At 36.2% G+C, this 25613-nt stretch overlaps 2 protein-coding genes across 2 annotated transcripts; both read left to right on the top strand.

The window, feature by feature from the left end:
* The first annotated feature begins 793 nt into the window (after positions 1-793).
* LOC126769936 (uncharacterized) lies at positions 794-20276 on the top strand. The gene is made up of 12 exons (XM_050488948.1): positions 794-920; positions 1197-1421; positions 1496-2284; positions 3504-5648; positions 5771-5996; positions 13138-13277; positions 13564-13735; positions 15602-15788; positions 15869-15931; positions 16016-16076; positions 16178-16408; positions 17828-20276. Exons 2-12 carry the CDS (start codon positions 1269-1271, stop codon positions 18017-18019), a joined length of 4359 nt encoding a protein of 1452 aa, XP_050344905.1. The 5' UTR covers positions 794-920; positions 1197-1268; the 3' UTR covers positions 18020-20276.
* Positions 20277-21224: 948 nt separating this feature from the next.
* LOC126770015 (pre-mRNA-processing factor 19) lies at positions 21225-25252 on the top strand. Its single transcript, XM_050489131.1, has 7 exons — positions 21225-21342; positions 21574-21723; positions 21816-21949; positions 22917-23237; positions 23321-23562; positions 23814-23958; positions 24135-25252. The coding sequence occupies exons 1-7, from the start codon at positions 21324-21326 to the stop codon at positions 24618-24620; spliced, it is 1497 nt and encodes a 498-aa protein (XP_050345088.1). The 5' UTR covers positions 21225-21323; the 3' UTR covers positions 24621-25252.
* The last annotated feature ends 361 nt before the right edge of the window (positions 25253-25613 follow it).

Raw genomic sequence — 25613 nt, forward strand, 5'->3', positions numbered from 1 at the left:
GTAAGTATATTTTCAAACTAAACTAGTTTGTTAAGATTAGGACAGTGTTTGACTTTTACTCATATATTAAAAATTAGGATTAGATATATGAAGAATATACTATACACCTCTCATTTTTTCCCAAGCTGTTTTTTTGTAATTTTAGCTTTATTTTGTAATGTATGTATTTTGAAAAACTTTTATAACTTTATATTTTGGTACAGGTATCCAAGATTCGTAACGGAAACTCGTCGCGGGAAGATAATTTTGTGAACTTGTTTATGATCTATTTCCGTTATTTCCGACCATTTTACACAGCTATACCTATAACATGCGCATACTTTAGTTAATTTTGGTAATAGTTTATTTTACAAAAATACAATAATGACACGCAAAGTCCATATTAAAATATTGTAAAAAGTCTCATAATAGTTTCTACAATGAAAATAAATTGTATATAAAAACTATTACGTAATGACCAATTTAAACAAAAATATTTATGATTGAGTAAATTTGTTATCAATATTACGAGCTTTTATATTGTTTAATTGCCAAATTAAAATATTAAAAACTTTAAAATGTAATGAATAAAAAACATTATTATTATTAGAGTGAAATGTTTCAGATGTGTATACTTAAAATATATATTTACAATTTGTACTTATATCGGCCCAATTTTTTTAGCTGAATAATCGGGCGCGAAAGCTTCGTCATAGGAATGCTCGAAGATGATTGGTTGGAAAATTCGAAAGTACCAACATAACGAATGCAAGTACATTTTGGCTATGTTGTCAGAATTATTACCAGTTGTGTAGGCAGGTAAAATTCGTCGCTTTGCTGAATATAATTTATTTTTCTTTAATGGTTTTCACTACGATAATGATAGAATATTATCCATAATTAAAGTCGTGAAAATGCTTTATTTGTTAAAACAACGAAAGGTAAGCGATAAATTATTGTATTAGTGTTTCAAGAACTTTTCTTTTTAAAAGGTTGTAGATCTGCAAAAGTAGCTGCACAATTGATAGAGTGCGATACTCGCGAAAGAAAAATGTAATATTTTCTTTCTTCATAATACATCCCGAAATAAATTCAAAATCTGCTATCGATATTTAAAATTTTATTTTAATAACTTTACAACTAAATGGAAAACATTAAAGAGTAGTGCGTCTATACGATTTTTACTTTACAATTTTTTATTTTTATGTGCGTTACAGGTCGTCAATAATGAATTGTAAAAGATAATTAAACATCTGTAATGGTGTCGCTTACGTTTTCGTTACCGAGAAATGGAGAGACAGCAGTGTAATTCACTTCAAAACTTTGATGACCCGAAAACAGAAATTTTGAAAAAAAGATTATTAAAGGCAACCAGCACTTCCGCGAGTAGTAATCTATCTCAGGGCAACTCGCAGCATAATGTGCTATTGAATACATTGCGCGTGAGTTATAATATTCTAATAATACATTAGGGGCAAAGTAATTGTCTTAAATGACATTGTTTACCATTTTTCAGGCGCCAATATCGAGCAGTATGATCGTGTCCTCAGTGCAGGCGCCGCAGAGCTCTATGCCTATTACTCACAATTTAGTTACTCATTCTATTGCTCCTGTAAAAATTCATGCAAACAATTCACCATATCCACTACAGTTATCCACTGTTCATGTTCCGGTTCAAATACCCGGTTCCACATCTAATATTAATGTCCCAGTTCAGTTGTCAGGCGCATCAAGTGGAATGCCATTACAGATAGCTCCAGTAAGTCTTCCTTTGCAAGTATCAGGTACCACTAGTGTCCCTGTACAGTTGCCTGCTGGGGACACTATTAATGTTCCCTTGCAAATTCCATCTGCTAACCAAAATATTCAACTTCCAACTCTACCGTCTATGCCTCTTTTGCAAACACCCACGCAGCCACTCCACAATTCAATAATTCATTTACACATGGGCTCAAATCCCCGAGCACCTAATATAGATGGTAGTGTAGATATGAATATGTCAAGTTCCACACAACTTCAGCTCACAGACTCTGTTAAGATGAGCAATGCCACATCAATGTCTCAAGTACAAGTTGGATCAAATCCAACTGTGATGCAAATACCAAATACATCAAATAATCCTATTCAACTGGCTCTGCCGAATGCTGGAAATGCTGGAGGAGTACAATTACGAGGCGCACCCAGAACTATGCCCCATGTGGTGTACATACAGACTCCTACAGGGCTGAAGCCGGTGTCTAGTACAGAAGTTATTAGTCAGGCCAGTACCAGTGGCAATCCACCTCAGATTATTGTTAGAAGACCTGTAAGTATTTAAATCTTATACTTAACATTTTTATATGTATATATAAACATGTCACTTATCTGTGTTTGTGTGCACTGCTAATGGGGCTACACTTATGCTTGTGACATCTATTTATTGCATTTGGTTCTAAAATATTCATTAAAAGTGAAGTGTTTAAAGTACTCTAACTTTTAACAGTCATTACAGAGTATTTAATATTAGACCAAAAAGTTAAATTTTGTTATATACTTTAATTAAATCAAAATGATAAAAATGCAATACTCAATTTCAAGGTAATTTATTTCACTTTTGTTTTTGTTTTAAATAAAAAAACCTTTAAAATATCCTAATTTTCATCTATTATAATATTTCATATAATAAAAAAAAATCATATACATGTATTTAGTAAAATTTGTAACATTTATAAAGGCAGCTATTTTCAATTAATGACAAATATGAATTAATCTCTTCTGTTTTAAATAAGATTTAATATTGAATAGAAAATCTACTTTAACATCTCAAACAAATAAAAAGAAGGAAACACATTAAAAATAGATCTATAAACACTTCTGTTTTGTACAAGGACATATTAAGCAAGTTAATGTTTAAATTTCTTATTAATTTCTATATTAAAAAATTGTCTTTCATAAGTTTGTAATGTTTCATTTACTGTTTATTAGAGTTTAGTTTTTGTTCTTTTCTTTTCAAACTGATTGTAGATTTAAATGATAGAAATGAAAGTTTATATTTTATAAATTGAATTGAAAAAATATTCTCAATTTGACTCATTAAACTCATAACAAGTATATGAAGTAAATCTTTAAGCTTGAACCTTATAAAGAGATCCAGTTTGATCAATTTTTGTGGTTATGTTGCTCCATTACTAAGGTGCTAATAGGGATTTCAACACAGGATTCAAATAGCAATTCCTATAATTATAATTAAATAATATAATAATAAGACATAATATAAACTCTATTTCTGTTTTTAAATTCTGTTGGCCGTTTAGCAATTTTTCTGTAACTAAGTGTTAAATTTCAAATGTAATGACTTAAAAGTGCTTCTATGAGCTTACTTGGTTAAAGAATATTTTGATTTATATCCACTTAGCAGTATGTAGATCAGATTCTTTACTATGTTATGAATTTATTATATATTCTCTAAATAAGCTATTTTAATCCAATTTATTACAGTACTTTTTTGGTTTTATATAGTTTTTAAATGTAGTTTTATGTTTCAGATAACGAGCAATTCAAACATTCATTTAATATCGAATGTTGCGCAGAAACCGAACATAGCTCCCAAACTACCTGGACACAATAAGTCATCAATACTCGCACCAGCTAATTCGACACAACCTATTGTTATTCAAAAGCCAAAATCTAACGACAAGATGATGGTCCCTGTCAGTATAGCTCCTAGCGCTCCGGGCAAACAAGCTATTGCATATTTAAGCTCTGTAAAAAAACCGAACACGAAAAATCTTACAGACAATCAATCGATTCTCATATCCAGCAATCAAACTAATGTGAATTCTAATAATCAAAAATTATATTTAACTCCGATGATGCCAAAAATACAGAATACCAAGTTCATTGTACCCGTTACTTTACCAGCTACAATGGCGTCAAAGGGACCTATAATTAATCTTCAAATAGCTAATGGGCAGATTCAAAACGATCCACAAGGAAATATAACGGTTATGAGAGACACAACGCCTATGGAAGCTTCCGAAATGCCACCTTTGGCCAAGATTGTTGTCATGAATGGAAAAGATAATTGTATGTCAAATAATTCTAAAGGTGAAAAGGCTTATGCCGTATCGATAACCGGTTCTAGGGCCGAGCCTACTGGCGAGCAAGGCGAGTATACGCTGTCGATACCCGAAACAAATGCATCAATGAATGACGATATATATACTGTGTCAATAGCGGATGACGAAGGTGGTCTAACACGGGAGAAATCTTTCACTCTGGCTATACCGGAAAAGGGAAAAAGTTTACTTAATAGAAACATAATTGACAGAAACGATTTAGGTCCCGTTACAATTGCTGCTCCTGCAATATTGCGTCGCTCAAATTCTGATAATAGTGAGAGGAAAACTGCTAATGCCAATATAAAGCGCCGTATTTCGTTATGTACGGAAAACCTGTCGAACAAAAACTTGAAACTCACATTACCTCAACCGAAAATTATGAACAAATCGAAGGATCCCGTTGATGGAGACGTTAACGACGACCACCGTGTGCCGTCCTTGTTCTGTGATGAGAAACTCGATAAGGACTTAGAAGCGAAAGTGAATTTGGGAGATTCTGATCTCGAAGATTATAAAGATAAAATAGAGATAAAGCCTCTCGATTTAATTTACCTTCCAAAAGGAGAGAATTTCACAACGAAAGACGAAGTAAATGGGAAAGATGTTCTTAATACAAAACTTGAAGAAAACCCTCCAGGACTTATTTGGAATAATGGAATTGCACAACTCAGAGGAAGCAATCTGCATTTCCAGACTAATGAATTTGGTCTCATCGATCTAATAGAAAACTCGAATCAAAATGTCTTAGCAAATGCGGGAGCTAAGTACCACACACCTCTTAAGCAGCGTATTGAGAGAAGCAGGGATAAAAAGCCCACTTCTCCTGAAGACTTGTACCGCTGTGACGGCTGCGGGTGCCACGGCATGGCGGCAGAGTTCATCACACCGAACATTTGCAGTCTGACCTGTCAGAGCGAAGTCCAAAAGGTGACACAAAAGAAGAAAGATAAAGAAAGGGCAGAACTAGCGAAGAAACGAAACAAAATGAAAAAACTGCTGATGCGGAAGCAAATCTCCGACTCCGATTTACTTCAAGATAAGGACGATAAAATTTCGTCGAAGCATTACGATTCGATGTCCAACGATAACCAAATCTCGGAAGCGGTACTGATGAAAATGAGTGAAGATATGATAGAAAACGAAAAGTACCCGTGGATGTGCGGAAAAAATGGATTTTCATGGATGCGCTACCTCGACGTGTGCAAAGCGAAAGCTGCGCCCGTGAAACTGTTTAAAGATCCATTCCCTTATTCTAAGAATAATTTTAAAGTTGGGATGAGAATGGAAGCGATCGATCCTCAACACCCGTCCCTGTTCTGCGTGGTGTCGGTGGCGGAGGTGCAGGGCTACAGGATGCGGCTGCATTTCGACGAATACCCGGACATGTACGACTTCTGGGTGAACGCCGACTCCATAGACATCTTCCCGCCGGGCTGGTGCGAGAAGAACGGAAGGCCACTGAAGCCGCCGGCTGGATACGAACCGTCCTCGTTTTCGTGGCCACTGTACCTGAAGCAAATACGCGCAGTCGCAGCGCCTAGACAGCTGTTCCAGCATATTACTACTGCAGTGAGTATCATCAGGCATTTGATATAATATTCTTTTTTTTTTTTATTCTAAAGATCAAAATAAAACTTATTAATTAGTCGTGTTGCGTGAATGACTATTTCTAGCTACGAGTAACATTGCAGATGATAAAACCGAACGGGTTCCGCGTGGGCATGAAGCTGGAGGCCGAGGACCGGCAGAACGAGCTGGTGTGCGTGGCGAGCGTGGCCGACATGCTGGACCAGCGCCTGCTCGTGACGTTCGACAGCTGGGACGACGTGTACGACTACTGGGTGGAGCCGTCCTCCCCCTACGTGCACCCCGTAGGCTGGGCCGAGGACCACGGCCTGCCCCTCACGCCGCCCAACTGTGAGTACTGGACTATGTCAATTCGTATTTGTATATATCATTTAAATATATAAAAAACAGTTAAGAGTTGGGATGTGGACGTGAGAATACAGAAGTCATATTTATTATTATTATTATTATTTATTTATAGACGAGCAGCTGATAAGCTGATATGTCTATGTAAATTGTGTTGAAAAATCATTTTTGCAGAAGTGACAGCTTCTGTGACTTTAACCAGGTATCAAGTCGGTTTTTGAAAGCATTAACATTTAGTTAGTGTTTAGTTCTTATGTTGTAGACTTTGACAATAAATAGAATAGAAGTGTTGTGCATTTTTTAAAGACGTACGCCAGCATTGACACTTGGCCTCGGACCTACACTGTGTAGTATGTCTGACGAGCCGGTTGGCGTAGTTGGTAGATACTTGCCTTTCACGCCGAAGGTTGTGGGTTCGATTCCCATCCAGGACAGCCATTTGTGTGCATGAACAGGTCTGTTTGTCCTGAGTCTGGGTGTTATTATCTATATAAGTATGTATTTACAAAAGAAAAGTAGTAGTACGTAGTATATCAGTTGTCCGGTTTCCATAGCTCAAGCTCTGGTTAATTTGGGATCAGATGGCCGTGTGTGAATAATGTCCCAAGATATTATTATTATTATGTTTGAGTAGAATGGAGCCCCATCCCATCTCAAACGACGGGACTTCGTGGGATTTGACGCAATATCATTCATATTTTATAAATTAAAGATTTTTATTCATTATATATTCTTAAAAAATGGCGTTTCGAATGACAGCGAAGTTCTTATCGGAACTTTGAAAGTAAAATTAAAGTGAATATTAGTAGTAAAATGGAATAGTGTTGTATTTTATTATAAGCAGAGATAGATATCAAGAAATTCATAATATAGCTGAGCTGTTAGGTACGATAACAAAGTGTAATTGTCTTGTCCGTATATATTTTCGTTTAACGAATGTATATTGTCACTCTTCCCTGCACTTCCCTGCACTTCCCTGCATTTTTATACCAACAGAACCTAGACACGACCAAGACATTTGAATGCTTCAAGTGCCTTACAAAAATGCGTTTTTAATAGTGTTAATTAAATTATAAAGGCTTTTTTTATATAGAATAGAAAGGCGGACTAGCATATGGGCCACCTGATGGTAAATGGTCACCAACGCCCTTAGACATTGGCATTGTAAGAAATCGTCAACCATCGCTTACATAGCCATTGCACCACCAACCTTGGGAACTAAGATTTTATGTCCCTTGTGCCTGTAATTACATTGGCTCACTCACCCTTCAAACCGGAACACAACAATATCAAGTACTGCTGTTTTGCGGTAGACTATCTGATGAGTGGGTGGTACCTACCCAGACGAGCTTGCACAAAGCCCTACCACCAGTAAAGCTTACTAAGAGGCAGGTGCAGAAACTATAAACGTCAACCGATCTGGCAAACGTTTCTGGTAATCGAAGACAGACAGACATAACTTCTTATTCCGACGATTCATGTAAATAATGAAAGCACATTTTTTCATGACATCATAACAATCGTAAGAAAATATGTATACCACCTTCAATTATGGACCATAACACGTTCAATTATGATACAAAATAAAAAAATATTAAAATGTTACATATCACTTTCATCCAATCATGTGTACAATACATACAAATGAAACCGCGGAAAACACTTTTTTTTTTTTTAATTAAATTAATATCTTTAAAAAAAATGGAGTATTATTTGAAAGATCGTGTAATAAATATATCATGTGATATTCTGTCGAAGGAGGCTATTGTATATAATGTTATATAATAAAGAATATTAACGATAAAAACATTATTACATTAGTGAAGGTCGCTTGTTTGAAACTGGAAAAATATTTATTAGCTTCGTAATTTTAAGTGAACTCCATTCATTTACTTATTTATTAAATGTATTGCAAACTTTTCGTGAATTAATCAAAATAACAAATACGCGGTAAGTGATGCATGAGTATAATTTTGATATTTTAGATAATAATTATTATTATATAAAATATTTTCATAACTTATATTATATCAAACATTATCGCCTGTTATTAATTGCGTTATTAAATTAAATACAATAAAAAGGCAATAGTTTTATAAAGACGATATTACACTTATTCTTTCTAAAATAAATTTTATTTAAGTAAAATATTTAAAAGACCCAACAAGACACTGAGAAGATTACAGTTTAAAAATGATAACGGATACAACATTGTATAAATTAAAGAGATGTAATTAATTTCTGAACTAGATTTAGTCGTCTCTAATTTCATGCACTCTTGTCAGAGTAACAGTAATTTATATGTATAGCTATGAGTTTTGACATAAAATACGTTTAATAACAATTATTGTGTTAGTTATAATAATAATATCCTGGGACATTTCACACACGGCCATCTGATCCCAAATTAAGCTTGTACTATGGAAACCAGACAACTGATATACTACATACACTACTTTTCTTTTGTAAATTATACATACTTATATATATAATTACACCTAGATTTAGGACAAACACACATGTTCATGCACACACATGTCTGTCCTGGGTGGGAATCGAACCCACAACCTTCGACGTGAAAGGCATCTACCAACCACGCCAACCGGCTCGTCAAAATTTGTTACTTGCATTGATTGAAGTCAAGTTTGGTATTACTTTAAAGTTACTTAAGATTACAATATTTCAGTTGAAATACGTTTAACTAGCTCTGTTAATAGAAAATTCATTCATTGATGTATTTGCACCTGGGGAGTCGGTTAAGATTCTATCTACTATCCCACTTTAGTCTCTCGTAATTATAATATTATGTAATTTATTTATAGAACCTTTAAATATATAGATTAATAAAACAATAGAGTAACTATATTATAACATAAATTACGGCACGTATATAACCTCGCGCAGACGCACGTGCTCTGTGCAGTGTACAGAAAATATTTTAGAACGTATTCGAACTTGTTCCGTTATCCGTGTCTTAAGTATTAATTGTAACCCCGTGATCAATCCATAATATGCGCGAGAAACATGAATAAAAAACATAACGCTACTAACTTTAGTGGACGTTACTTACTGTGTTTTATATATTTTTCCAATCGTGTGGGTACTATTATAAAAAACCGGATAATAAATATAAAAGTCAGTTGTATTTTTGTCGAAATTTTTTTTTTTATTAAATTTTATACAAGTTTAGTTTGTCGCTCAAGTTACAAAATTATTGGATTAAGTTTTACTAATATCGGAATGTCGGTTTCCTTTGACGAGTGTACAGACAGACGAAATTTTCAATTATCTTTCAACAATAATGAATAGGAAACTGTAATATTTTTTTTTATGTATTGACTCCGTTACACCTTTTTATGTGTTACTATAAAGAATTCGTAATTTATGTTATAAATGTTAATTGTTGTTAATATTTGTGTTTATTTTCCTTAGTAAAATGAAATATAATGGCTGAATAAAGTGCCGTAAAGCATATATTTGCACGTTTTTTCCGTTCTGTATAAAAACCTAATAAAAGTAGAGTCAAAGTAGCAAGCTGTGAATGTCCCGTTGGCAAAGGTTTTTTTTATGTTTAATCGCGAGGGAAACTTTTGAAAGGCAACCGACTCGATAGGCAAAACCTTGCGATATCTTCCTCTTGAAGGATCGAAGGGGTTAAGGGATCGTTTTGATATAACATGTCCGCAACCATTCCTGTGTGACGCTCCGCTTAGCTGAGGGAACAGACTTCTCTGCTAACAGAATTGCTCCCGACTTTATTTATTAATCCTTTATTGCACACACTTTACAAACATTTAGTAAGATATAGTATGCAAAGGCCTTATCACTTGCAGTGATCTCTTCCAGGCGACCTCTGTAAAGAGACAGGTTTATGTGTTTTTAGCCAGGACCACTAATCGGGCATAGTTTGCCCGACTTAGCACAAATGCCAAAATTTCAACCGACACGTGTCTAATTTCTGTATACCTGCATGTGTAGGCATTTTCACGATATCCTCCAAAGTGAGCCATCCAAGTAATTAGTGAGACATACTTTCGCGATATACAATTGTATATATGTAAGTAAGCATACATTATATTCGGGTTTTATATGTTATCATACATGTTTATCGCGGTTTAGTGTATCTGAATAATATATATATATATATATATATATAGAAAATAAAATTACACGTAATTATTATTTATGGTACACAAATTATCACATTTATCACATAAAATCTCAAGAAAAACATCAAAGATTTAATTTAAAAAAAATAGTAAACATAATTTATAAAAGAATAAATCTACCTTATGAATAATATTTTTGTATTCCTTTCGTTGTAATGTTATACATTATTATAATATTTAACATGCATATTTACGAAAACGTCTCTGCATAATAAATATCTAAGACAATAATTGTCATAGACAATAGAGTTATCTTAAGTAACAAATTCACTAAAGTTACATAGCGGTTATAAATAGTAGTATAAATATGTAGTAAAGTATCTCGTATCACTCTATAAGGATAAATGAAAAACATTTTAATCATCGCTCGCTGTTTACGAACGAAACGACTGGGCTATCAGTATTCAGTCGAACGCTGCCGATGAGTGTGTAGAAAGTTGAATTCTTAACTTGTGTTCTCGTGTTTTATTAATAGAATATTTTCTATCTATTATAAAAATAAAAACTGTTGAATTTCTAGTATCCAAACTGTTAAGATGGACTGTACGGATCTTTTGTAAGTAATTTTATCATAATTATTCAAGTTTCTTGCGTTCTAATTATTGTTTTTTAATGAGGAATAATGAATAGTTTTTTTTTTAGTAATATAAACTAAAACCTTTTTTAATTTGTTTTTTTTTTGTAATGTCTGAAATAAATATTTTATCACAAGGTTAGTAATGTAAATATATTAGATATATTCATATTCGAATTGCTAAGAGCATTAGAGCAAAGTCGTTTATTAATATGGAGATTTTTTAAATAGTGGTTACGTTGCGTTCTCAACAAAGTAATACTTATTTCTGTGTTCCCGTCAGGTACAGTGAATAACATAACATTAACGAGCGTTTGATTATGATTTAAATGCGTTCATAAAATCGGTCTTTTTAGTAGCTATTTGTCCAGCTGTGGATTATAAATCGATGTCCTCGACTCGAACGAACGAATTTCGGTCACGACAGCCAATCTCAAGGCAAAATACACCGAAGATATTAAAGTGCAGGCGACGTTTGGAAACACAAGTATATTTGTTTGTTTCCTCACTTACATAATCCGATGGGAATTGAAATAAAATAAATACTACTATTGAAAGATGATCATACAATAACAAAATCAAAAGACATTCATAAAACTTGATGTTTCCAGTTTCTTTTTTATTATTATTAATTCTTATTTTTTTTAATATTTGTTTTTATCATGCAATCGCTATAAAATTTGCGGATCAAAGTATTTAATTAACTAAAATTTCCAGTATTTTCAATGTTTACATTAATATTGTCAGACATCATGATACATTGATATACTCTGTTTTCTGTTTTTTTTTACTCTTGTTTGATATTGTTTTATTTCTATTGCATATGAAGCACTGAACCATTGGTAAATTGAGTATAAAATGACATCCTTATATTATGATTAGCATATTTACGACACCTCTGGTGGCCAATTAGCAAACCCTCAGCCACGCGAATTTGGCGCCTTGACCGTCAACGAGTTAAACTAGCTGTTCAAGTTTATTTTTTAAATTTGTATAATATTTTAATTTTTCCCGGGAAATTTAGCGTACGTCCTTAGAGTTCGAGTGAGATTTTGGATAACATTTTAGGAATTTTTGCTTATACGGCTTCGGGGCCCCTGTAGCTAGGGGGCCCCGTATCTTTGATACTACTGTATATACGCCCCTGCTGCCTCTGCCTGCCTCGTTGGTCTAGTGGCTTGATATAAGGCCGCAGACCCGGAGGTCCTGGGTTCAAATTCCAAGGCGGACCAATAAAAAGTTATTGGGTTTTTCTGCCGAAAATTCTCAATAGCAGCCCGGAGTCTGGAAGTCAGTAGTGTATACACTCCCGTGCCTCGGAAAGCACGTAAAGCTGTTGGTCCTGCGCCTGAACTCTTTCCGGTTGTGTCGGATTGCCATCCCATCGGATTATGAGAGCTAGGGAATAGAGAGTGCACCCGTGTTTGCACACACACACTTGTGCACTATAATATCTCCTGCGCAGTTGGCTAATCTCTCTTGAGATTGGCCGCTGTGGCTGAAATCGGTCTGGAGGACATTATTATTATATTATTATTATCATCTACGCCCCTGATGAGGGTTAAAAAGGGAATTAAAGTTAACATAGAAGCTGGTCATTTTTGTGGTTAGGTACGTACGGTCCTTGATATCTTTAGTCTGTTGATAGTTTATTTTTTTGCTAAGCAAATTATCGCTGTGACCAAAAAGTGGCTTTAGCGAGATGGAGCAGAGCATTGACATTATAGAAAAGTAGGATTGTTACCGAGATGTTACCAATGAGAAACCACATCGAGAACACGTGTAGTCATTATATAAATTACATTTAACTTATCTCAGAGCAGTGCACGTACGTTCCTATTATGCGTTACGAGTCGTACGTAGTACGTTCAACTAATAAATAAAAGGGAAGTCGAAGTTAGACTACACTTCAAAATAATGAGAAATGTATGACACGGTAGCAGTGTCATTAGTGAACATTATAATTACATTAAAGAATGTTATCGCGCTGTATCACTGAGTTGTTCTGACAACGCCTGCTCGGAACACGAACGAAATACAATAAACGATGATAAGTTTCAACATATCTCAAAACTTACCTTACCTCTTCCGACGTCCACTTCGATGTTAATTTTGTCTCAAGAATTTTACGTAATATATATGACTTAATAATTGTTTTCAATTAGGACGACATCCTTTATATATTACCGCAGAGGTTGAATTATATCATAATAGTGTGTTTAAGTAATAGATCCATTGATTTACCGTGTGGTTCGGAATGTTCGGAAGACTTTAGCATCCCTTCACACTTGGACAAATATTAAAGTGATCAATTTAATATAAGGCATATCGATTTCAAAAGGAAAATATTTGTAAACATTACAGTTCTTTTATCCGTTCACAGATTACAAAGACCCAGATACGTTCTCGTGGGAGAACTACCTGGCAGAGACGATGTCGAGTGCGGCGCCGCCGCGTGCGTTCAAGACGCGTCCGCCGATCGGCTTCAAGCCCGGGATGAAATTGGAAGTCGTGGATCGTAGGGTGAGCAATTTTGTGCTTTATCACCGCTAAATAAGATGCATGCTATTAATACAGATATATTCAAATATTAAACGTAAAAGTTAAGTAATTTTTTTTTTTATAGAATAGGAAGGCGGACGAGCATAGGGGTCACCTGATGGTAAGTGGTCACCAAACGCCCTTAGACATTGGCATTTGAATTGAATAGAAGTCATAATTTATAAAATGTAAAATATCGAATATTCTAAGTATGCTTAACGACATACATTATTATTAATCTTATCAGAGTAATCAATTTAACTTGCAGGTACCGTTCCTAATAAGAGTGGCGACGATAAGCGCGGTGAAGGGCCACCAGGTGCGCGTGTCGTTCGATGGGTGGCCGGAGGAGCTGTCGTGTTGGATGGACGACGACTCGCCCGACATACACCCCGTCGGCTGGTGCCTCAAGACCGGACATCCGCTCGAACCGCCACTCAGTAAGTAGCTCTAAGTCTCCACAAGCAATATGCGAGATATTTGGTATTTCATTATTATTACCACCTACATATTTTTTTACCAATTTTATAGTTGCCTTAAAGATAACTCTCCTTTTTTTTATTTCTTTACATAATAATAGTTAAATAGTAAACGTGTATAAGTTACTACGTCTCGATGCATACTATCTCGATTTATAACAGTGTTCTCTGTCTCAGTGTCTTAGCAAAAAAATAAACTATCAACTAACTAAAGATTTTCAAATTAATAAATTAAAAACAAATGTCGTTTTTTAAAAACTGCAAAACTCAAAAGGAATTGAATATAATAATCGAGTAAACCCATACTTTTAGCTCCATAGCATAACATAAAATGCTGTGTTTTTATTTTTAATTTGCTTTTAAAGGAACGGATATTTCTTTGATAGACTTGTCAAAGTTTGCCAGAGTATTTATAGTTCGAAATTGGTACCGGCAAATGAAGAAAATGTAGTCGATGCTTACCTTAATTTACCACGCATATGCATACTTAACTACAGTTTTATAATATTAGGCCCTTACATATGAAATTTGTAAGGGAGGAATATAAAGACAATTTTTTTTTTGTAAAATATATTTAATTAATCAAAGCATGCACCGTTGTTATCTATGCACTTTTGCCATCTCATAGATTTTGATCCCTTTACTAAAAAAACCATGGGGGCGAGACAATAAACTCTTTGAAGGCGGTTTAGACTGCCGCAACGCATGTCGCAAACATTCCAATTGTAGCTCATCTAACTTAGTGGTTGTTTGTTGTGCAGTGTGTGGTCTCGCGTTGTCGTGAAGCAGCAGTGGGCTAGAGCGATTGACAAATCTCGGTTGTTTAGCAGCTAGTTCTTCGTTCATGGTTTGCAGTTGCTGACAATAGATATCTGCCGTAATCGTTTGGCCAGATTTTAGAAAGCTGTAGTGAACGACACCGGCGCTAGTCCACCAAACAGTCACAAGTAACTTTTTCTGAGTCAATTTTTGTTTAGTGCATGATATGGCTGGGTCTCCAAGGTTCAGCCATTGCGACGAGCGCTTCCGATTATTGTACAGCATCCATTTTTCATCACAAGTAATAATTCGATTTAACATCCCTTCATTATTGTGTCGGTTGAGCAAAGTAACACAGCAGTCGACGCGTGTTTGCAAGTTCGATTCACTCAATTCATGAGGTACCCATCGTTCAAGTTTTTTTACTTTCCCGATTTGCTTCAAGTGAATTAATACAGTTTTATCACTTACCGCGAAGCCTGCAGCTATCTCTGAAGTGCTTTATGATGGATCCGCTTCCACAATAGCCTTTAATTCGTCATTTTCCACTTTGGTCTCCGACCGTCCACGGGGTTGGTTCTGAAGGTCGAAATTTCCAGAACGAAAACGTTGAAACCAAAACCGTACCGTGCTTTCTTTTGCGACACCAGCGCCGGACCCATCATTAATCCTTCGAGCTGTTTCTGCAGCACTGGTGCCACGGTAGAACTCGTACTCGTAAATATACTGATATTTCATGTTTTCCATTGTGCGGTAATAAGCGACGCCAAAGAAAAAAATAATGAGGAAATAACAAATGAATGACTGTTTTCAGAACTCAAATGCACCAGCTAAATGAATTTATAAATTTCAATTTGGAATTCTTAACCACAGAGGAGATATTTCAGATCAAAGTGGTCAGTACGACAAAACGCTAATTTCATATGTAAGGACCTAATAAATATTCATTGTTGAGTTAGTAAGAAATTTAAGAGGTCGTAGAAGGGTGTAAATTTTAGTCCTGCAGTACAATTTTTTTGGAAATTAAATACGTAATTCGTTTTTCCTAAGTATTGTGTGTGTGTGCAGCGGCGGAGGAGCTGCGCATCCTGGGCCCGTGCGGCGTGGGCGGCTGTCGCGGGCTGGGCTCGGCGCGCGGCGGGGCGCACAAGCAGCACGGCGCCGCCTCCGCCTGCCCCTACCGCCCCGCCGAGCCGCCCGCGCTGCCCGACCGCCTGGCGCCCGGGCCCGCCGCGCACGCGCTGCTGCCGCTCAGGTGCCCCACCGCTCTCCCCCTGGACGCTACCGCCGCACTGGCCTTTGGATGTTTAACTTTAATACGATATGTTTTCGCAGGGCACAGAGTAAGCCGAAATCGATTTCTACTAGCACACCCAACAGTGATGCGCCCAAAGATAAGTAAGTATCACATAGTAAAGAACTATTATTCGATGTATACGCATTATTCATTTTATGAAAATACATTTTTGAACCGTTTCTCAGGCCGCAGCGAGGACGACCCCCGAAACACAAAAGAGTCGAAGAAGTCGCTAAAAACGAACCAGTGAGTATGGATTTCCTAAAAAGATGAAATTAATTAATGATTGTTTACGACCATTTAAACAAACGAATTGCGATAATATCTTGTGGTCACTCCTCGCTCAGGTATCGGATGACGAATCATTATCGAGCAGCGGCGGGAAGCGCTGGCGCGGCAGCGGCAGCGAGGACAACCGCGCGCTGCGGTCGCTCTCCCGCCGCGACACGTCGGCGCAGCGCTCGCCCGCGCCGCGCCCGTTCGCGCCCGCGCACTCCGCGCCGCACGCGCCGCGCGCGCTCGTCGCCCGGCACGTGGCCGACCTGGCGCTGTCGCCGGACCCCGGCGCGTGGACGCAGGTACGGGTGCCGGCACACTAGTATTTGATTTTTTTTTTAATATAAAAATTGTATGGAAAACATACACTTAGATATTCCGAAACATATATACATAATACAGACAAAAAAAAACAAAAATATTATCTAAAATGTAACTGACGAGCCTTAACGGGCCGGTTGGCGTGGTTAGTAGACACTTGCCTTTCACGCCGAAGGTTGTGGATTCGATTCCCACTCAGGAAAGACATTTGTGTGCACGAACATGTCTGTTTGTCCTGAGTCTGGGTATAATTATCTATATATATATATATATATATATATGTGTATTTGCAAAAGAAAAAGTAGTATATGTAGTATATCAGTTGTCTGGTTTCCATAGTACAAGCTCCGCTTACTCTGGCATCAGATGGCTGTGTGTGAATAATGTCCCAGGATATCCACTGTTCACTTGATATGTCATTTTACAAAAGAAAATAAAGGATGATGCCGGGTTTTGTATGATCTTTGGATAGGTATTTTTAAGCTGAACAAAAGTTACTGTAGTGCTAAGGTCAAACTCTTAGTTCGTTGAGAGTTATGCATTTCTAAACACATCAATTTACCAATAGTCAAAAATAATGTTTTACCCCAATACAATGCATTCTGTTAATTAATACTAGTATATTTACTTCGTGGTAGGGCTTTGTGCAAGCTTGTCTGGGTAGGTAATTGTAAGCACAAGGTACATAATATTTTAGTTCCCAAGGTTGGTGGTACATTGGCGATGTGACATTGTGACATTTCTTACATCACCAATGTCAACCGTTATCATCAGTCATACGTAGCTTTTTAAATCCAAAAACCACCAAGGTATATTGGCAATGTAAGCGATGGTTAACATTTCTTACATCACCGATGTCAACCGTCATCATCAGTCATACGTAGCTTTTTAAATATAAAATACAATACAAACATATATAATAATATAAAAATAAGCTATTTTAGGTTGCTTTTATTTATATAGTAACATTTTTGTTTATATAAAACACACATTTTTACTCTGCGTTTATTACGATCTTATTTAAAAAAGACTGGTCCTACAAATCCCTCGTACCGGGCGAACTCTAGGTATCAAACGTTTTTTAAAAAAACATTATTTGGCTACTACTTAAACTGCCATGTTTAATAAAGCATAACTCGGAACGATTTAAAACTTGGAGCCATAGTAATTTTTGTTCAGAACAAAAACACCTATCCAACGATGTATTACTCGGCGCTATTGGAGGTGGGAACAAAATTTGCATCCTCTTTTAAAGCTACCACTGGTTCGGAATGTAGATTCTACCGAGAAGAAACAGCAAGAATTTCTGTATATTTTGCTTGTAATATTATACTATTTTTAATTACTGCATATAAATTTAGCATAGCAAGTTCTATAAGAAGGTGCCATCATTGTTACAGAAGGAGGTGGCAGCCCTGCTGTCGCGGATAGCGGGCGCGGCGGTGGGCGCGGCGGCGGCGGCGGCGCGGCTGTCGGGCGCCGAGCTGGTCATGGCGTCGTGCGAGGAGCTCGTGCAGTGCCTGCGCCTGCGCCTCGGGCCCGCCGTCAAGGTGTACGCGACCGTGCGCCACCTGCGCGACTCGCTCTCGTGATCGCTGGCCCTCGCGCACGCGCTCACCGTGCTTGTCTAGTCGCCGACATGTCTTGTGACATATCATATTGTGCTGTGCCTTTACATGCACTCTTCCGATCAGTCATTATGAATTATTTTGACGTTGTTATTTGACGTATTCGATTTTTGTTCGTGATCGTGATTCGAGTGGTACTATACAGTGCTTATGAGTATAATTAGTGTAATCTATATAGATATATATATATATTGTGTACAAAGTTATGGACTCTCGTACTCATTGTGGATTTTGTAAATCATGGACTTTTACTAAATGTGTAATTGTAAATTATAAGTTTCACTTACGTTGCACTGAAGTGTATATAATGTGTGCAGTATGTGGTAAAACTGCGGCTTACGAGGCCCATCGTCATTAATGTTTTCTATTGATATAAGTTCTCGTTATTTGTACAGATTATATAAAAACTTTTGATATTTTTAAAGTGTCACTTATTTTTGACTGTCACAATAAGTATAGAATCGAAGGTTATTTTTATGAAATTGTGTTAGGATATAAATGTAATACACAGTTGCAATAATGAAATAATATTTTTCATGTTTTATTGTAATCCTTGTTTGAAATAAAATAAAATGAAAATTTGGTAAAAAAAAAAATCTTCGCTGAAAAGTGGTATAGAAAACATATTTTTGTATCAATTGCTATTTAGAAAATGATATTTTATTAAATTGAAACCATTTTGTTTTTTAATAAAAATATAGGGGTCAATTTCTTTGACAATATTATTGTATTAGGCTGTATAATATTAGCTCTTCCTTCGCTTAAGTGAGCCTTCTAGCACAAAATTCAAAAAGAATTCAAGGTTTGAGGTTGTGATTGTATTCAATATGTGCGGCAGTCGGGGAACTCTGTCATACACTACAGCATATTGTAACAGCAATTGAAGTGTCCTTCTATTAATGTTTTGTAATTGTTGTAAGGAAATATATATTGATAGCGTTCTGTGATTGCCACGCTGATATCCTCTTGAAAAACATTATGCCTTTAGTAGATTTTTTTTAAATATTTTCTTAGATATTCCTGAATGCTCCACATTGAAAATAATATTTTTGACCTATTTAAATCACATTTGATATCCTGTTTCCAAAGGTGAAAACAATACTTGTGAAATCACCGAAAATCATTTAAAAAATTTTTAACAGAGCTTTTCTTTTTTTTGAATGGAGTACATTAAATCAAACCAAAGAAGGTTATAAATATTTACCATTACTCCTAAAGCTGTATATATTAAAACCGAAATTTATATTTTGGATGAGTCAACTTTTATGTTTATAAATATAATTATGTACATATATATTATTGAAACATAGTGCAATTTAGTATTATTTTAGCCTTTCATAAATTGTGAATAAGATATCGTAAAATGTTCTATGTTTTGCTCTCGTGGAATTAAACTTCCAAAAGTACATGACCCTTTATGTTTTACTTTTTTTTAATTAGAGTGGATTCATGTGAGTGTCCGAGTTATTTTCTATACTGAAATTCATTAATACATTTTAATAGCTGTGCTGTATATTTTTTTTTGACTAAAATAAAGTATATGTATTTATAATTTATGCAAAGCCCCTGCATAGGTTAAGGTGGACTTTTTATCATTTGTAAATAGCAATACACTGAGAACTATTGTGGGCTCTGTTTTTTTGGAGAGGAACATGTTCTTGTTTAGATTCGGATAGAACAAGTAAAAGTTGTCATGAAAACATAACTTTTTGAAGAAATAGTTTCAAGTGTAAAGGAGTAATTTCCATTTTATTGTTTTTGTATATTATTTTATGTTGATACACTATTGAAAGAGTCTTTAAATGAACAATAAATGCACTTTACACAATATACTTTATTGATTGTCAGTACAAACAGAAATCACACTTCCATTTGTTGTTACACAATTATATATATTTTTAATAACAGATTCAACATTCAAATTTAATTTACAAAGCACTGGTGAGAACAGACTAGCTACCTTGCAAATTGTTCATAATTATATAATTTAAAAAAAGCTATACACTTATCCATTTCATAATATGTTATAAATTCTGTTAGAATTGTAAATAAATATGTTTTGTATATCATCAACCAGTTACAATATTTTTGCAGTGGCCATGTACAAAGTTACGATTAGTGTTAATGTAAGTTTTTACACATGTCTAGTGCTAAAATGTGCCATTATCTTGGCAAAAACTATTCTAAACTGTTGTTCGGAAATTAATAAATTTTTTTGAAATCTAAATTTCGTCTCCTTCCGCAGAAAACCTCCAAATATCCTTATAAAATAGTCATATAGAGAATGTATTCTTTTTCCCTGTGTTTACTCAGATATTTGTGTAATGCATATATTGCGTACTTGGCTCAGGTGCGAACGGCAGTCGTGGCCAAGTCGGTCAAGAGGACAGTTTTTGTAAGTATGTTATCACTAATAACAACAAAACATTGAGGAGGGTTTCGCGCCCGTTGACGCATTTAACGGTTATTCGCATTTTGTTCTCCGATCGGAGTTTATTTGTATGAAATAGACGGTAGGCCAAATGGGCTATCTGATGGTAAGTGGTACCGCCCATAGTTACTGGCGATTTTCTTCTTCAGCCTAACGTTTTTCCGGCCTAGTAACCGTCCCATCGAATTATGAGAGTAAGGGAATAAAGAGTGCGCCTATATTTGCGCACACACACACTTGGCTAATCTAAGAGACATTAGCCGTCGTAGCCTAAATCAGTCTGGAGGACATTTTATTATTATTATTTGTAGAGTGAATAGCCCATAAGGGCTTGCAGATCGCCCTATCAAAAAAGTTGCATGCATAATATAATTTGAATTTTAATTTTAATACCAGTAATAATGTAATGGCCGCGACTTGCGCCTTGAACCGAAACAGATGTTTCAGCGACTATATTATTTGAACGTATAGACAAAGAGTATATAACCACATTATCTTTTATTTAAGAATTAAATAATCTGAAGTTGTGTCGATTTATATTTTCACGATATCAAGCAAAAGTCGTGGCGTGAATTAACACCGTGGTATAGTTTGATGGCAACAGTCTGAAGTCTGCTTTAAAGGTACAAAAAAGATGAAAATAGTTTTCAATATCTGTATTATATTATCTGTGCATGTTGATGTGATATCTGTCTGAGTAAAGGTGTTCTGTGGACTCTGTGGTTATCTGTTAGTTTTTGACGGCGAATGAAAGTGTAAAAGTCGGAGGGAATAGTATTTTTAATGTGATTTTCATGATTTGTGCCTTTATATTAGAGTTAAAATTCAATAAGTAGGATGGCTTTATATTGTGCAAGTATGTATAAAATAAAAAAAAAATTAAACGATACCTTTTTTTTAATTTAAGCGTGCATCGGAAACCGGTGATGCTCGCTTGTGTTTTGCTTATTTCTTATTAAATATTACTATCGAATCAATTAATTATATGTAAAATAACGATTGTGTTGTGATATTTTTCTGAATAGAAAACAATCTATTATATTATCATTGCATGGTTGAAGCTAACCTAGTAACCTTTTTTTTCTAGTATCTAATGAAGTGCCCGAAGTGCCAGTGGTGTCCCCTTCGTCAGGGGCCGTGTTTGAGAAGCGTATTATTGAAAAATATATAATCGAAAATGGTGTTGATCCAATTAGTGGAAAAGATCTGCGAATTGAAGATCTTATTGAAATTAAGAGTAAGTAAAAGCTAATAACTAATGTTAAAAAAAGTATTTTATGTAAAATAATGTAATGTAATGTCTTTTCTAATATGACAAACTTTCGACAGCCCCTCCAATAGTAAAGCCTAAGCCCCCCAGTGCCACATCTATCCCAGCAACTCTGAAGAGCATGCAGGATGAGTGGGATGCCTTAATGTTGCACACATTCACACAACGACAGCAGTTGCAAACAGCTAGACAGGTATGAGTGTAATATTTCTTAGACAATTTAATTGTCAATTTTGCATTTTTTTTTATTTATTTGGCGGGAGGGTAAATGACTCTACTCCACCTGATGGTAAGTGGTAGTAGAGTCCAAATGCGACAACGGCCAGTACAGTCGGGAAGAATGTTCTGCACTAGCTGCCTTCGCCTTGCCGGCCTGCAAGATGCCTCTTCACAAAATCATGTTCTTATTGTCATTTTTTATTATAATTTTCTTTAGTTCTATGTTTATGTGCATCACATAAAAACATGTTCCATAGTCAAATTAGCCTGGAGTTATTTTTGCATTTACATGTACAGTACATTATTTATTTCTATAAGTAGGTACTAGAAATTTTTATACATATTCAACATCAATTTTAATCATGAATTTCTTCAACTCTAGATGTTTCGTAGTCATCCTTATCCTCGTTTTTATCCGATAAATTGTTTATATAAATGATAATTTGATCTGATATTTTACGTAAAGTCTGTTCTCCACCCTGAAATTTATTTTTCTCATCAATAGCATCTTCACATATATTTCTCCACTCCTCTATTGTTATGGTATTAAATTTTGATATTAAAACTATATTACACTACGATAAATGTAAAAACATCTCCAAACTGTTGTACCTGTATTGCTTCCAGGCCAACATAAAAATATTTACTGTAAACTAAAACTGTTGTAATAATAAAATCCACTTCTCCAAAATATTTATTTTCTTTTCATGTCTTTGAAATTAAGAAAATATTCAGTATTGACTTTTAATTTGCCAAAATATCAATTTCAGTTCACATATTTATTTTATCTTTTTTTATATAACTTTTGGAAAGTGGTATTTAAAAATATCATTTTTTAATCCATGGTATACCTTTTATTTTTAGTTTTTTTTTAAACGATTCGTCAATATAAATAGCTAAATCAGGATGACACGATAAAGTTTGGAATGTGATCGCCACAGGAGCTGAGTCACGCGCTGTACCAGCACGACGCCGCGTGCCGCGTGATCGCGCGGCTGACGAAGGAGGTGACGGCGGCGCGCGAGGCGCTGGCCACGCTGAAGCCGCAGGCGGGGCTGGCGGCGCCGGCGGCGGCGAGCGCGGCCGAGGCGGCGGCCGCGGGCGGCGCGGCGGCGGCCGGCATGTCGGCCGACGTGGTCGCGCGCCTGCAGGAGCGCGCCACGGCGCTCACGCAGGAGCGCAAGCGGCGCGGCCGCACCGTGCCCGACGGGCTCGTGGCGCTCGACCAGATCCGCGCCTTCCTCACGCTCGCCTCGCACCCCGTAAGTCGACGGCTTATCGTAACTAAATCATACTCGTTTCTCCTTTGTTGAGTATCTATATATTTTTTATCTAATAATTTTAGGGTCTCCATTCGGCTAGCGTACCCGGCATTCTCGCCCTGGACATCAATCCGTCCGACCACAGTCGACTGTTGACCGGCGGTAACGACCGCAACGCGACCGTATTCAACAAGGACACGGAGCAGGTGGTCGCCATTCTCAAGGGGCACACCAAGAAGGTGACGCGCGTTATCTACCACCCGGACGAGGACACGGTCATCACCGCCTCACCGGACCACACTATACGCGTATGGAATGTGCCTACGTTAGTATTTCAGTTCTTTGATTTTTAATATATTACAATTAATACTCTGTACTTAACTCTAATTCTGAGATAAATAATTTTAAAAATTATATTTAATATCTGTAACTGTTTAAAAGAAAAATGTTGCTTGAATCTATTGTACTGTTTAGTTTAATAGGAATTAATAGTTCCTTATAGTTGGTGAAATATATATATTATATATTTCACCAACATCCTTGATGCTAATATTATAATTTGTGTGTATATGGTAGATCTCAGACTACGGTGTTGCTGCGCTCGCACGACGGGCCGGTGACGGGTTTGTCGCTGCACCCCACGGGCGACTACGTCTTGTCCACCTCCACCGACCAGCACTGGGCCTTCTCAGACATACGCACCGGCACACTGCTCACCAAGGTAAAAATTTTATCCAGAGATCATTAAGCAACCAAAATCATCGTATTGATATGTATTCAGTCGCTTTTCTAACTTCACTATCATTATACAAAATAAAAATCCATTGTAAATAATGTACATAAAAGCCTCACGTTAGGTTGTTATGAAGCATTATTTAATTTGATTTATATATTTAGGTTAGCGATGCTTCTGGCGTAAGCCTCACAACAGCACAGTTCCATCCAGACGGTCTCATCTTCGGAACTGGCACCGAAGACTCGCAAGTAAAGATCTGGGATTTAAAGGAGCAAAGCAACGTGGCCAACTTCCCCGGACACGCCGGACCCGTCACCTCGATATCGTTTTCAGAAAACGGTTACTACCTAGCCACGGCGGCCGAGGATTCCTGTGTGAAGCTGTGGGACTTGAGGAAGTTGAAGAACTTCAAGACCATCCAGTTGGATGAGGGCTACGCTATTAAGGAGTTGTGCTTCGACCAGAGTGGTACCTACTTAGCGATAGCCGGTACGGATGTGAGGGTGTACTTGTGCCGGCAGTGGCAGGAGCTGAAGGTGTTCAACGACCACACAGCATCCGCAACTGGAGTTCGCTTCGGCAAGAATGCTCAGTACCTCGCGTCTACGAGTATGGACCGTACGCTCAAACTGTATGGTATTGAGTAATTTTATATCAAGAGCTAAATTCACTATTTGTTTTTACACATTTTTTTAATAACAGAATTATTATTATATCCTTGTCTTCACAAGTGTCACTTTAAGTCGAGGGTATAAAATAAAGTAGGCTAACGATAAGTATAATTTTAGTATTGTGTTAAGTTAACAATATCATTTTCCCTTTATATAAGACTTAAATGCGGGTGATGTCTATACTGTTTGTATGATGTGAATGATGTTTTGACTGTTTATGAGATAGATGTTGGTGATAACAACACACAAGAATGTAGTTACTATTTGAAATAACCAAACTTGTACTACTACCGAACACTATGTAGGACAAACATCTAAACATTATATGGATCCTGTCATATTTCTGTTGCTGACCGTGACTTCAGTAATATGTAATCTACTTGTGTAATGACTCCGACTGTGTCGTGGTTGGATGGTCAGATGTCTAAATGGATGACATGAATGTGATCAAGGTTGAATGCATTTCTTGAATCACTCTTTATATATCTATGTATACATAAGGCCATACATACATGTTCCAATTGATTTAATGTCCAGAATGTTATCTCTATATTTTGAAAATCTTATTGTAATTAGTAAATAAAGTGAGTGACAAAATTATACACATACACATGTTTTTTTTTCTTTTCAAACCATATATCGTTGGTCTGATGGCGTTTAAACCTGTAGATTCCCAGATGAGGAATTAAATAAAAGTTAATATATATCAAAGCCATGTTACAGTCTAGCTTCGCAGAGGAACTTGTGATGTTGTTTGTGTGCTTTAGAATGTCCCGTTAGAAATTTATAAGTTCATCTGGTATATGTTGATGACAAAGCTTGTACGTTAGATAATATGTACATTGATAAATCGCAAATGGGTTGCCTAACTAAATCACGGGCCAACACTGTTAATTTATATTAACTTTAATTCTATGCCTATTTACCTGTTTGGACTTTGCAAATTCATAGTTGTGCTAAAGAGAAAGT

This window comes from Nymphalis io, chromosome 8 (assembly GCF_905147045.1).
Source record: "Nymphalis io chromosome 8, ilAglIoxx1.1, whole genome shotgun sequence".
Classification (NCBI taxonomy): Eukaryota; Metazoa; Arthropoda; class Insecta; order Lepidoptera; family Nymphalidae; genus Nymphalis; species Nymphalis io.